At 43.9% G+C, this 14,664-nt stretch overlaps 2 protein-coding genes across 5 annotated transcripts in view; one reads left to right on the top strand and one right to left on the bottom strand.

Annotated features, from left to right (window-relative positions):
• The first annotated feature begins 334 nt into the window (after nt 1-334).
• Nucleotides 335-9,762, top strand: traf7 (TNF receptor-associated factor 7). Of its 4 annotated transcripts, none has more exons than XM_061089457.1 (21): nt 335-495; nt 614-674; nt 800-891; nt 1,053-1,169; nt 1,389-1,481; nt 1,574-1,607; nt 1,697-1,919; nt 2,048-2,182; nt 2,264-2,359; nt 2,481-2,602; nt 3,084-3,157; nt 3,270-3,318; nt 3,578-3,705; nt 4,135-4,217; nt 4,317-4,356; nt 4,457-4,573; nt 5,347-5,469; nt 6,900-7,019; nt 7,120-7,251; nt 7,495-7,614; nt 7,897-9,762. In XM_061089457.1, the coding sequence occupies exons 2-21, from the start codon at nt 623-625 to the stop codon at nt 7,909-7,911; spliced, it is 1,965 nt and encodes a 654-aa protein (XP_060945440.1). In that variant the 5' UTR covers nt 335-495; nt 614-622; the 3' UTR covers nt 7,912-9,762. The 4 variants fall into 4 exon arrangements, with proteins under 4 accessions (XP_060945440.1, XP_060945439.1, XP_060945438.1 ...); XM_061089456.1 differs by having other exon boundaries at nt 3,084-3,172; XM_061089455.1 differs by having other exon boundaries at nt 433-495; nt 803-891.
• Nucleotides 9,763-12,226: 2,464 nt separating this feature from the next.
• Nucleotides 12,227-14,664, bottom strand: part of caskin1 (CASK interacting protein 1) — a 66,437-nt gene continuing 63,999 nt past the window's right edge. The window contains exon 25 of the mRNA XM_061090370.1: nt 12,227-14,425. Coding sequence (XP_060946353.1) covers nt 14,329-14,425 — 97 coding nt within the window. The 3' untranslated portion in view covers nt 12,227-14,328. The remainder of the gene's footprint in view (nt 14,426-14,664) is intronic.

Here is a 14,664-nt window from a genome sequence, read left to right as displayed (position 1 = left end):
TGCAGCTAATGAAGTGGGTCAAACCTTTATTCAATAAAAGTTACTCGACTGTAAAATCTCCACAAGGAACTTATTTCCCTGTGCATTGATTCTTATCATCGAGGCTTTAAGCTGCATCGTCCCTGCTGACGTTTGCCAATAATTCTTGGGCCAAATGCGTGGGTGTGTGTTTTTCTCTGTTAATACATGGAGCCGACATAAGGAGAACATAATGTATTCAACCTGTTTTCTGTCAGGCTCCAGCTGTGTTGCGTAGAGGAAAGTCTAAATAGTTTTATTTCACTTTTGTCCTCACTAATGTCCTTCATTCCTCTTTGCTCTCACCAGGCATAGCTGCTCAACTGGCTGCTAGTGATTCCTTGTGAGCGTGTAAGTGCTCTGGGTTGTAGGACGTCTCACTACAATCAATACTCCAGAGAAGAAGAAGCAGTAGCAGCCGCCGTCACAGCAGCCATCTCCAGCAGCCCACCCCCCCCTGCAGACTCCAGCAGTGTGGTGAGAGAGACTCTTGTGGACAGGAAAGAGACTCTAAAAAACCAGACGTGTGTCACAAGTATAGTTTTGTGGTCTAACTACATGATCTTTCTCTTGTCGGTCCCTCCCTTCGTCACAGCAGAGCAGGATGGAGGCGTCGTTCGGCCCGACCTTCTCAGCCGTGGCTGCTGGAGCTAAAGGTGACACTTCATCCTCCTCTCTCTTCTAAAAGCTATTTGATCCTCTGTTTTTCAGTTTTTCTGTGTTTGCTTAAGAGACATAATTCCTGTAATTCACGCTCATGAACTTGCCTTCCTGTTTTCAGCAGAAGGGTCCAGCACCTACAAGCAGCACAGGAGAACGCCCTCCTCCTCCAGCACTCTCACCTACTCCCCTCGGGATGATGACGATGGAATGGTACATACATTTAGGATTTTATGTTTTTCCACTCCGTCCTTATACCTTTGCAAACTCAAGCTGATACATTTAGATGAGCTGGGGGTGTAAAAACTTCTTTCTTGTCCTGTATATATTGTCGAACCTCTTCTTCTTTCTATTGCCTCCTCCCGTCCCCTCAGCCTCTCATCGGTACTCCTCGGCGGTCAGATTCAGCCATCTCAATCCGATCTCTCCATTCCGAGTCCAACATGTCCCTGCGCTCAACATTCTCTCTTCACGAAGAGGAGGACGACACGGTATCTCGCCCTTTGCAAACATATTGTAGACAGTACCACATAAAGTCTGAGACCACCTTCATCATTCGTGGTCTCAGACTTTTGTATATGACAGTCATCATAAACATATGCCCACTATCACATTAATTAATGCATGTACACACACACACACACACACACACACACACACACACACACACCACAAACTGATTATAGTAACACATTTGTGTATCTGTGCAGGAGTCCCAGGTGTTTGCTGAACAGCCGTCAGTGAAACTGTGCTGTCAGCTCTGCTGTAGTGTCTTCAAAGACCCTGTCATCACTACGTGTGGGGTAAGTTAACTTCATGAGGTTATTATTATTAATAAGGAGAAGAAAATATGATTTAAAAAAAAGTCACTCTGCCTGTTTCCCTCCTTCCTTAGCACACCTTCTGCAGACGATGTGCCTTGACTTCAGGTGAGAGACATGTGGCATTAATAACTTTAATAATTCACGTAGAAGCGTAGTGTATTGAAAGCTCACCCTCGTGTTGGTTTCCCTCACAGACAAGTGCCCAGTGGACGCAGCTAAGCTCACAGTGGTGGTAAACAACATCGCAGTGGCCGAGCAGATAGGAGAGCTCTTCATCCACTGTAAATACGGCTGCAGGGCCACAGCCAGCAGCGCGGGGGGGGCCACGGCCTCCAATCCCACAGTGGCTGGGAAGCCTGGAGCGTACGAGGTGGACCCACTGGGCTGCCCGTTCACCATTAAACTCACCACACGGGGGTAAGAACTGAGGATGCTGGATTCCTGCTGCTTGCATATGAATGCACATTGGCTGAAGAAACTATTTGCAATTCTTTTACTGACCCCCTCCCCCCCCCCCTCCACCCTAACTCTCTGGGTCTCTACAGAGAACATGAGGCCAGTTGTGACTACAGGCCAGTCCGCTGTCCCAACAACCCCTCCTGCCCCCCGCTGCTCACCATGAACCTGGAGGCTCACCTCAAAGAATGTGAGCACATCAAATGTCCACACTCCAAATATGGGTAAGTCACCACTTGGTAGAAATGGCTTTTTGTTTCCCCTCATCTACCTTTCACTAATTTGACTCTCCTTGTCTGGGACAGCTGTACGTTCATCGGTAACCAAGACACGTATGAAACACATCTGGAGGTTTGTAAATTTGAGGGACTGAAGGAGTTTCTGCAGCAGACTGACGACAGGTGAGCAGACCTGAAGCTATTGGTTCTAATAAACACTTCACACTGTGTTTGTATCTGAAGAACTGAGTATCTGTTCATCAGATCTCTGATCCGTATACGATCTCCCACCTTTGACCTTTAGGTTCCACGAGATGCAGTTGACTCTGTCCCAGAAGGACCAAGACATTGCTTTCCTTCGCTCCATGCTGGGAAAACTGTCGGAGAAATTAGATCAGCTAGAGAAGAACATGGAGCTCAAGTTCGGTAAGATTCAATCTTTGTTTTACCTTCTTAAACAAGTTGCAATTACTTGTGTATATAAAGGTTTTTCTTAACAATGTGGCTTCTCGTTTCTGAAATATCAAAGGAGGAATTAATTCACAGATAATTTCACCCAATCAATTCATACTCACACAAGAACAGGTCTTGAATTATAGGGACAGGTTATTTTGTCGGGTTGATGGGTCTGGTCATGGTCAGACTTTAAAGCAACACCATATAACGTTCACTGAGCAACAGCGCCCCCTGCAGCCACATGTGGTGATTAATTCTGTTGCGTGTTCCAGGTATTTAGTGGTTTTCATGTAGGGACCGGCTGGACCTCATTCTTTCAGGAATGAAAGAGGAAACATTCTACTTATTCACACTCACTCAAACAACAAACTCATTTTGACAGAGCTTTACACATTTTGCATTTTGAATACAAATATTGAATTATTTTTCTTTCCCTGTGTGTGTTTTTCAGATGTGTTGGATGAGAACCAGAGTAAACTGAGCGAGGACCTGATGGAGTTTCGTAGAGATGCCTCCATGCTCAACGTAAGGGGAATAAATGTGTGTATATGCGACGGTAAAATCTGAATTAGGAAACCAGTAGTTTGCAGCTATGGGCGAAGGAAATACTTCAGATTCTTCTTGTGTGTCTTTGCAGGATGAGTTGTCTCACATAAACGCCCGGCTCAACATGGGAATCCTGGGCTGTAAGTATCTGCTTGTCTGTCCTGCTTCACTATTCACTCCAGAGGAGGAAGACATTTGATAAATTCTTGCCAAGAACCTGACGAAACTTGATTTCAACATCGTAGTTGTGCTGATTTGACTCTGACTGTCTCCCCTGGCTGTTGCCTTCATCGTATTCCTCACCCGCCCCACTCTCCCTCCTCCGTACTTCATATCCTCCAGTATCCTGTAGATTCCAATGAAAAATGCAATCTTTCCCATCTCTGTGCCCCTGTGTAGCATATGATCCCCAGCAGATCTTCAAGTGCAAGGGGACGTTTGTCGGCCACCAGGGTCCCGTGTGGTGCCTTTGTGTTTACTCCACTGGGGACTTGCTCTTTTCTGGATCCTCAGATAAAACCATCAAGGTAACACAAATGCACACAATGTCATGGTTTGACTTGCAGTTTCACTAAAAACTAAGTATTGATTATTTCATGAACACCCAGTGTACGTGAGTGGTCACATGATTTGTGTGTTCAGGCGTGTTAGTATGGACAGAGATTAAAACTGGTTTAGAGCCAAAACGCTTGTTCATAGAAAGATGGTTTTAGTTTAAAGACTTATTTTCAAGATTAAATGTAGATGTGTGTGTGTGTTTGTTCTTTGAAGCAGTGCTATTTTCAGTCCCAACACATTGTCACCCGCCCACATCCTGAAAGATTCTGAAAACTTCTGCCCACAACCCTGTATTAGAAATACCAATTTATTTATATTGTACTTACACAAGTGTTAGTTGACTCATCGGGCTAAAAGCTTTTTAACAGGATATGACTGAATCTTCTTCTTCCCCTCAGGTGTGGGACACCTGCACCACCTACAAGTGTCAGAAAACCCTTGAGGGCCACGATGGCATCGTGTTGGCTCTGTGTATCCAGGGGTAAATAAAATACACACATGCACAACAACACACTCAAACTTTGATTGTATAATTCATATCGACTGAGAATAACGACTCTGCTGTTTTCTGTCTCCATAGAAACCGGCTGTACAGTGGCTCTGCAGACTGCACCATCATCGTGAGTAACGTCCACTTCTCGGCTTCTTTCTTCTTTGAAATGTTTAGAACGATTTTTTTCTTCTGTGGTTTCTCGTCTCACTGCTGCGTGTCTCTCGTAGGTGTGGGACATCCAGACTCTGCAGAAAGTCAATACTATCCGTGCCCATGACAACCCAGTGTGTACTCTTGTCTCCTCCCACAACATATTGTTCAGCGGCTCCCTCAAGGCCATTAAGGTACAGCTATTCACATGATGCAGTACAGAGTGTATGTTGTGTTGTTTCTTCATTTTCAAAGCTTTTTTGGAAGAACACCGGTTTATTAAGCACCAACTATCATAAAGACATTAAAAACTATGGCAGTAAAAGCAGCAAAGTGTTGAACCAACAATATATATACTATATATATATAGTTTGAATGAAAGAAGAGAGAGTCTGGATTAAAGATTTCCTCAGAAGAAGCCGTTCATTAAACGAGGTGAAACTGTTCCACAGACAGGGAACTGCCAACATCGTTCACCCTGACTCCTGATCAGCAGTGACCTCCAGTAAAATCAATTTTGAGTTAGAAGATAAGTGTAAATGTGTCTCAAACTGTTGGAGGGACGGCTGGAGCTTCTTCTTTGTTACCATGGGTACAAGCGAGCAAGTGAGGACGATTGTTAGTCTGTGTGTTGTCAGAGCTGTGTGTTGTGTGCGCTCTCGCAGGGGGTTTTCCTTCTTGCCCACCATCTGCTCAGTGACATTATGAACTATTGTGTATCCGCTCCAGCTCAGCTCTGTCCTTCCATGATTGTGTTATTGTTGAAAAGTAGCTTCCTATTTCATTTTACAACGTGATTTCATGATTGTGGTGAGTTACTGCCACACACTATATGAGTCAAGTGTTGAAAAGGTTTCACAAAGAACTTCAACTTGAAAACAAACATTTACTTATAGTCAAAAATGAACTGATTAGAATTTGTTAGTCAAAGTCACAAACTTGTGATGAACGTTATTCCTGTGCACAGGTGTGGGACATCGTGGGCACTGAGCTGAAACTGAAGAAGGAACTAACTGGTCTGAACCACTGGGTCAGAGCACTGGTGGCCTCCCAGAACCACTTGTACAGCGGCTCATACCAAACCATCAAGGTAAGTGGACATGGACAGTACTGGACCTTTCATGCTGTTAGTATTATAGAGTTCAGATCACAATAGAAGCTCTGACATGATCTTTATCTGGTTTTTGGGAAGTTTGCATTGCAGCAACTTGAGCCAAACATGTGTTACATTACCAAACTCATTGTTATTCGTCATATTCAATGTTTGGTTTGAATAACTGTCGTGTTGCTTGTCCAGGCCTCGGTTACATTAGAAATATTTACATATTTACTTATAATACTAACCTGTGAGCTGGTGAGAGAGCGTGAGCGTGAGCTTGTGTGTGTGTGTGTGTGTGTGTGTGTGTGTGTGTGTGTGTGTGTGTGTGTGTGTGTGTGTGTGTGTGTGTGTGTGTGTGTGTGTGTGTGTGTGTGTGTGTGTGTGTGTGTGTGTGTGTGTGTGTGTGTGTGTGTGTGACAACTTGTGTGTGAGCAGCTGAAACTAACTGCATATATTATGGCCAGTAATTTGTTTCGCTTCAGAAAAATGACATTTTGTCTCTGTCCGACTTTCACCATCTTCATTCAGTCTCATTGTAGAGAGAGAGACTCTTTGTGAGTGTGTGTGTGTGTGTTTGTGTGTCTGTCTGGCTGGAGCTGGGTACTAATGAACACCTCGGGGACGCTGTAGCGAGATGACGAGCGGGTCGGGCTGAGGGAACGTCTGTGGACGACTTTGAGATGAAAGCGAAGATGAATTCTTCTGAGCTCTTTTTGTTATGACGCCTCTAAGCGAAGCAGTTGGTCTCCAGACAGCCGTTATGGGAAAGGAGTCATTTAGAAGAATGTTTTGCCACAGAAATTACTGTGACACATGCTGCCAATATTCAGTGAAAAATGTCCCTTAGAACATTTCAGCAATTATGCAACTTCAACACAGAGCGGCTCCAAAGCTCCTGAGTCTCTGGATAAGGTTTGTCAGGGTATCAGTGGAAAACTAGAAGAAATTAACTTCTCTAATTTGGTATTTTCAATTATTAACAAGTTTGATTAGTGTTTAAATGCTTCACATAGATAGTTAGTTCTGTAATTTTGTTAATTTTGCCTTTGTTGCACCGGCTAAATAAAAAGAGACCATAAGGACGGGACAGACAGAGAAAGAGGAAGGAGTTTCGTGTAAAAGCTTGAAAACTGATTATGAAACAAAGACGTTTTATACTTAGCGATTATATATTTGATAATAGGTTTAGATCAGAAGAGTTTGCACTTGAAAAAATATCATGTGATAAAAACAACCTTAAAAAAACAGATACCATCCACTAACAAAGAGAGGGTTTACTTCTGGGAGCTGACATGTCGTCCATCTTTATTTACAATCATTGCTATCTTGTGATTGGCCAGTTGAAACTAGTGGAAACTGTTGCTATGGCAATGGACACTGAAACATCATTTTCACTGTCCTCCTCTTTCCGTCTCTCTCAGATCTGGGACATCCGCTCTCTGGAGTGTGTCCACGTCCTCCAGACCAGCGGCGGCAGCGTCTACTCCATCGCCGTCACCAACCACCACATCGTCTGTGGCACCTACGAAAACCTCATCCACGTAAGAGACATGAGGGACACACACACCTGTCCTCTCCTGCAGGACATGGGGTCCTCGTTTGAACTTGATGATGATGAAGGTGCGTCTCTCTCCTCTCCAGGTTTGGGATATCGAGTCTAAAGAGCAGGTGCGGACCCTCACAGGTCACGTGGGAACTGTTTATGCTCTCGCTGTCATCGCCACCCCCGACCAGACCAAAGTGTTCAGCGCCTCCTATGATCGTTCCCTCAGGGTGAGGACTCACACACATTATGTTTACACAGACACACACAATGTTCACACAGATGCCTTCAATCTGATCATTGACCTTATTCTGAACAAGTTAATTCTGCTGTTACTAATTGAATATTCCATTTATATTCATGTTTACATCGTACAGAGCAAATTTTTATTTATCCAGATATGTGTGCTGGAATGTACAGGAAAGAAGTTTGTATGATTGTGTATACTAAGATGTTGTTTGTGTGTTGTGTAGGTGTGGAGCATGGATAACATGATCTGCACCCAGACTCTGCTCAGACACCAGGGCAGTGTAACGGCTCTGGCGGTCTCCAGGGGGCGCCTCTTCTCCGGAGCCGTGGACAGCACCGTCAAGGTGCGACCGATTGTTGTGTGTCTGCTGCTGAACATGTATCTGTTTCCTTCTGTCGTCTGCACAACTTCCACGTTCACTGTCCTTCATATCCACCCCGTTTAACATTGTGTTAGTTTTAAAACAGAAGAAACCCTCTTAGTGTTAATCTTTCACAATAAAAGCACGTAGAATTACATTAATATCACTAAAAGTGTGTTATTGTTTGTTTGAATGCTTTTACTTTGTGATGAGTCGTCATTTTGCTGGATCTTTAACCTGGACTCTCCTCTGTGTCCCTCCCAGGTGTGGACCTGCTAAACGAACATCTGGCTCCTCAGCTGAGCTCATCACATCCCATCAAAGTTTCCATGAGGTTTCCTCGTCCACGCCCGTTTCTTTGATTGTGATTTAACAGCCGCAGACCAACAGTAACCACCCCCCCACCACCGAGCTGCATTGGAACTATTTTACTAAGTGTTGCTTTTAAATCGTCAAACAGTCCCACGCGTCGACCCCCGACCTTCAGGATCGCAGCTCCAGCTCACGCTCTCTGTGACCCAGTGCATTATGGGGCAAAACAAGACGAGCTGCCTTAACGGTTGCAACGCACTGCGCCAAATCTGAGATTGAATGAGCGCTGTAATCACAGCAGGAAGCAGAGAGGATTATGGGTAGTAGGTGGTCCTGTCTGCTTCCTGCAGATACACCTGCCATTTCAGAACTGTACTGACGATGCCTAATGTAAACTATCCACACGCATGTAACGGCTGGTTTCACAAACACGGAGCAAACCTTTAAACTTATGAGACTTTTAAATCCCAGAATCCACCCAATCACAGGCGAGTTAATAAAGGTCATTCGAGCAGTGAGCAGGTTATTTGATGCAAATGAAGAAGCAGCAGTTTTATGCTGAAATTAATGCGAACAGTGACTTAATGAGTCAGAGGTAATCGAGCCCGACCCAGACAATCTGAAGGTCCCTGGACGGGGGGGCGGGGCTCAAAGGTGCCTGCTTCAAAAAGCCTGTGTTTGTTAGGCTTTAGTAACCATGGCAACACGTATACAGGTAACCCACTGATTGTAGGAGTGAAACTCAGTCGCCAGCTGCTCTCACTTTAATATTAATATAAACCCTAAAAGACAAATCGTTTTCGCCCTGTTTCTCTCTGCTGGTCATTATTTTTAATTTACTGTCGAGTTAGGTTTTATTCATCGTCAGTTATTCTTTCACGAGTTTGTCGAGACGCCGGAGAGAAACAGATGAGGCAGCAGTCCCCCCCCCCGCTGTCACTCACCTGACTTCAATCTCCACCTGTGTGTCGCCTGGTTCAAGTGATGCAAAGTTCACATCGGTTCAGACCTCTGCTTTGACTTTGTGTAATCTCATTGTGCGAAAAATAAACAGCAGAACTCAAAAAGTACAGGTGTGAAAGTTTGTATCTGACAGATAAGAAGTGATTTGTCCTCTATTGGTTCAGAACAGAGCAGCTGGAATATTAATAACAAGCATCAAGTCATTTCCAGAGAAAGACTGTCTCTTCACTTCCCTTTTCTCTTCCATTTCAACATTTCCGTTGCCCAGTTCAGTTTTTGTGAAACCAGCCGTTACCAAAACTCCTTTGAATAATAAGCGAAGACTTTAGAGAGAATGACAGATCTATAGATTTACTGAGTTTTATATTAGTGCCATGATAGAGCTGTATCCAGAGCCACGCGACACTTGTACAGTTGTGTAAAGTAACGTGCCGAGTCTGGACATGTGCCCGTCACCAGGACTCAGTCACCAGAGAGACCGGCGCTGAGGAGGAGGAGGAGGAGTTAGTGTGCATGTATGTGTCTGTTGTTGTGTACATGGGTGTGTGTTTCATGAGTGCCATACGTGTGGATGAGAAGCTAAGAAAGACTGTAATGATTCATATTTCTCTCTCGGATCTCCCTGATCTCCCCGGACACGTTCAGACTGTAGCGCGCGACGAGGTGAAGGCCGCCGGTGATTACAGATGTTCAGGAGTATTACGTTTTCATTTCAACACACATCTGGACGCCCACTTCCTGTAGCCTTGGCGATGAGGGTGGGGGGGAGGGAAGAGAGTTCGCTCACTGGTCAGTGTCAGTGATTTCTTGTAAACTTGTAACCATGTTAAGCCTGAGTTGGTCATTGATCAATAAAACTGTACAATACACTTTGATCAGTGTTGATCTGATTTATTTCAACGGTTTAACTTCAGCTGATTCTTATGCTGAATGGCGTTTCAGTGGTCGGAGGTCAAAGGTTACAGTGAAAACAAAGGTATAGAGACGAGAACTGCACCGGTTGTCGGAGGTATACAAAAGTAGAGTTTACTTTAAATATGCAGATACAAGAGTTTTATCCAGTTTGCTGTTGGTTGTTGATTTCATCCTGTTTTCTATTTTAAAATGATGAAAGTGACTTGAACGATTACTATTCATATTTTCTGTTATGGGATTTAGTACAGTCTCTATTACTAGGCCCAACGCTGTAATACTACATTTCCCTAAACATTTACTGTAGAGATGCTGCAGAGCCTCAAGTCGCTGGTCACCGACATGTAGGCGGGAGAACTGTCGCGATTCCGTCAGATGTCACAACACAACAACAGTTTGTATATAACATTTATTTATTCAGAGCAGACGGCCATAAGATGCAGTCACTGCAAGCACACCACTGTCCACACACACACACACACAGGCTTCACACAGTCAGCAGCAGAGCAACACGTAACACACTCGGCTTCTCGCACACCGTTCAGCGTCTGGTCAATAAGCACAGGTGGAAATTTAAATAAACACATGAACCACTTTTTGCTCCACAACGTGTTTGACCATCTGTGTCTTTTCACCATCTGTTGGTTTCACCTGACCTGACCTGCCCCCCCCCCCACACACACACAGACACACACTTCTAAATAACGCCTGCAGCAGGAGAGGCGTCCTCATTGAGACCAGGGAAGGAGAAGAGGCAACATGCTGATTTAATCTGCCGCCTTTAGAGGGACGATGGTACGAGGGAGATTAGAGTCATGGTTCCTAATACTAATACTTGTCATATCAGTGAATATTTTGATGCCAGAATTTTTTTTTGCACCATTGAAATTGGACCTATAAAGTCAGAATTGTCATGATTTACGTCAGTAAAATTTAAACCATCGTAAGAGGAATTAAATGTTTAGTATTAAAGGATATTTTAATCGATTAAGTTTCAACAAATAAATTGACTTCTGGGGAAATATGATCACTTGTTTCATGCTGACTTAAATTGGTATTATATAAAACCAGGATGTAATGTCATATTTGTAGAGTGAAGGAAGTGAAGACTCGTCGTCCATCTTCATTTACAGTCTGTGGTTTTTACCAAGTGAGACATTAGAGAAGCAGCCGACTGGAGGAACCATGACGCAGCAGGAACGTGAATCCAGGTCCAATCATCTGGAGAAGACTCTGTACAGGTCTGTGTCTGTTCACTGGTGTTAGTGGGGGACAATACGTCGCTGTAGATTATTGGGTTTTGTTTAAATAACTGATTTGAAAGTGTCTTGTTCTGCACAGACGACAGCCGTGAGATTGTAATCTGTGATTTTTCAGAAACGTCTTAAAATTGAGCTGAAACGTTCACGCAGACGTTAGGATGAATTGATTTTTGCCGTGAAAGGTCAGAGGTCAAGGTTACTTCGACATCTCAGGAACGTCTGGAGGGAATTTTCATTACATCGGGAACAAATGTGGCTACGTGAAGGTATTTTAAATCTAAGAGGTCAAAGGTCAGCTTTACCGTGTTCATTATTCAACTCATTAACTCAGAAACAAAGCTGGAGACCACGTTTCCCACGATGTGTCCTGTCGTTGATTCGACTCCGCGACGCTAACTCTTGTTTTATGATGAGAATGAAGTAACACAGAGAAGGATCCCCACTTGTTGTACATACCCATCTACTGTATTTTAGTCAGACCAAAATCACAAAGCAAGGCACATGTTTCAAAGAAAAACAGAATGTTGCATTTGAAAACAACTCAAAAATTATACAACAAGAATCGCTTGCATTTTACACTTTGCCACATCCGGCTGGACACACGTACACACGTAGGCAGAGGAAAAAAACATGACAAAAAATAATAATGACAATAAAAAAAGCTTCCTGGAAATATCCCGACTTCCTGCGGTAATTCGTCAGCTCGGCCCACTGAAGCATGGAGAAGCGAAACGGATTCAACACTCAGATTAGATTGTTTACTTTGAAAAATAGTCTTCAGGAGGACACACACATCATAAATACACTGTTTTTGCAAGTATCCATATATATATAATCTCTATTTGATCATAATTTAAATACCACAGCTATTCTCTGAAGTCGTAATAATTTATATACGGAGTGTTGCCGCTGTGGGACTGTGAAGCTGAGATCTGGTGGGGGGGCGTCAGGGTCAGGTCGACTTGAGGTCGTTAACACAAACACAAACTCCAGCTTCACCACGTCCCGCCGCTCGCTCCATCTTAACACCGTGTTCTTTTTAAACTCTCATGAGAACGCCGTCATGGCAACACACTGGAGTAACCATGGTGATGCCTGATGAGGATGGTGGGGGGGGGGGGAGAGAGATGATGTAGATTGTCATGGCAGCAGGGGGTGGGCGGTGGAGAGAGAGTGGGATGAGAGGGGGTGTATCAGCTGAGGTGTCAGGAAGGGTTTCGGCCAGTGTGTATTTTTTTTCTTTCTTTAAATCCTGAAGAAATGAATCCAGGAGTCGAACACTTGTTCCTGGGAAAGTTGTGATTTGATGCAGAGTCTTAAAGAAGAGATGCACTGATGTGAGCCTGATACAGATGTTTATAGATGGTTCGAGGACGGATTGAATCCTGGAATGGCATCAGTGGAAAATACAGTATTTTGATTCTGTTTAATCACTGAAGAAATAATTCTGACTCTGCCCCTCTTGTTAAATCAAGCAAAGGAAGTGATTCTCATCTGATAGATTCCAAATTATCAAGTGAACAATAACTCCTCCATGCAGACAAAAGTTAGTCATGGAGTTCTACAAGGTTCTGCACTGGGGCCGGTACTTTTTGTTTATGCGTCCTTTAATAAAATCTCATTAGAAAGCGTCACGTACATTTCCAGATGTTACTTATCTATGAAACATGAAGAATCTAACGGATTCAGATTTTTCTAACGAGGGCTACGATGCTTTCATTCTAATTCTTAACAAGATAATTTAACTATTTTGTGGAAAAACCCAATTAGACACAAACTGCTATTGAAATATTTTTGTCAAAACACATTGAATTGTATCAGTGCATCCTTGCTTTAAAATGTTTGGAAATGACTGCACACAAAGTTCTGGAAATTATTTGGATTTTTAACTCACATGTTAGAATCACTAATTCTGGAATGATAGACTTTTAGAAAAATAATGTGAATCTGGGATGTGGGAACCTGAAGTTTGTTGCTTTGCCCTTGTTTAGTGTTTTTTCCAGTGAGTCTGGGCTCGTCGGCCTTGTCTCGGCCTCTGGTGCTTGTGTTTGTTTTGTGCAGGGGGAGTTCGGACCGACTGAGCCTGATCTGACCTTTGACCTCGAGACTCAGCCTCGTTTTACTAAAACTCTTTCAGCTGCATCCTGAAACCATTTCCCCAAACTTCCAGCGGTTTATCTACAACACGTAACATCTGCTTTCCAGGACATCCTGCTGTCGCCTCTCGCCCTCCCCGTCTCTCCTTAGAGTTTATATTGTGCAGGCTCCTGTGTGTGGGTCTTTGTGTGTCTGTGTGTGTCTGTGTGTGCGAGCTGGCTGCATGGGTCATTGTGCTTCTTCTGTGTGTGAGTGAGTGTGTTGAAGGTGACGATGAGGATGGAAACAGCCAGGACAGGAAACTGGATTCTGAAATCATGAAATTCTGACGACCCACAAACTCCCCATCACACACACACATTCACACACACACACACATGCACACGCGCGCACACACTCACACACACACACACATGAGGAGCTGAATAGTCTCGTTTTGGTCACAGATAAAAAAAATTCCACCAATTCATTTACATCGTCACAACACCAGAGGTCACCATTCCACACAGAACCAAGACATCAAACCAAAGAGCTAGAGATTCATATTTATCGGTATATTATATATTAGTGTGCTAATGCAGGACTTTTTCAGTAGATATAAACTCTCCATGCTTAGAATGTACACATACCACACTATGATTCATTACACAGTTGGTTTTTCAATCACTATTAGTTTAGTTTATTTGTTCGAGTCCACACGTAGTTCATAAACGCAGTCTCCGCCATTTTCATCTTTGTCTCTCCATTTTTTTTTTTATTTCCTCTCTCCCATAAGTCGTTTTTTGGTCCTTTTTTTAAACCGCTCTCTAGTGTCTCTCTCTCTCTCTTACTCTATCCATCCATTTTTCTTGCACGCCCTCTCCCACTTCCACGTCACGTCCAGGCCGGTTGCATCGCTGCGCCATCGTTTTCTTCGTCAGCAACAGGTGGTGAGAGGAAGAGGAGGATGAACGAGGTTATTCCAGAGCAGCGAGGGACGGACGACAAGGGAGAGAGTGGATGAACAGAAGGAGAGAGAGACAGAGATTGAGAGAGAGAGAGAGAGAGAAAGAGAGAGAGAGAAAGAGAGAGAGGCATTTTGCCCATTGTGCCATCGTGAGTCGGTCCTGCTGCAGCGTTGCCATGGAGACATGCTGACCGGTTTCGGTGGTTACTCCAACATGGCGTCCAGCTGGTCGGCCAGGTCGTCGAACATGCTGCCGATGTCGTCCAGGATACTGACTGTGGTCTTCTGCTCAGCCACAGAGCTACACACACACACACACACACACACACACACACACACACACACACACACACAGACACACACACAATCTTAAGATCTGGGTTTCTCATCTCACACTGCTCACTGTTTGTTGCTAAGCACCAGCAGCCTTAGTTACCGTTGCTATGCCCGCCTGTACATATCTTGTTAACACTAACAGCAGATCTACCATCATTAAGGCTGATCGGCTACTGTCTGTTTATAAAGTAGTTTTTGCATAAT

The sequence above is a fragment of the Limanda limanda genome, chromosome 17 (assembly GCF_963576545.1).
Source record: "Limanda limanda chromosome 17, fLimLim1.1, whole genome shotgun sequence".
NCBI lineage: Eukaryota > Metazoa > Chordata > Actinopteri > Pleuronectiformes > Pleuronectidae > Limanda > Limanda limanda.
The sequence above is the reverse complement of the archived record's forward strand: the minus strand, read 5'-3'. Positions and strand labels throughout refer to the sequence as shown.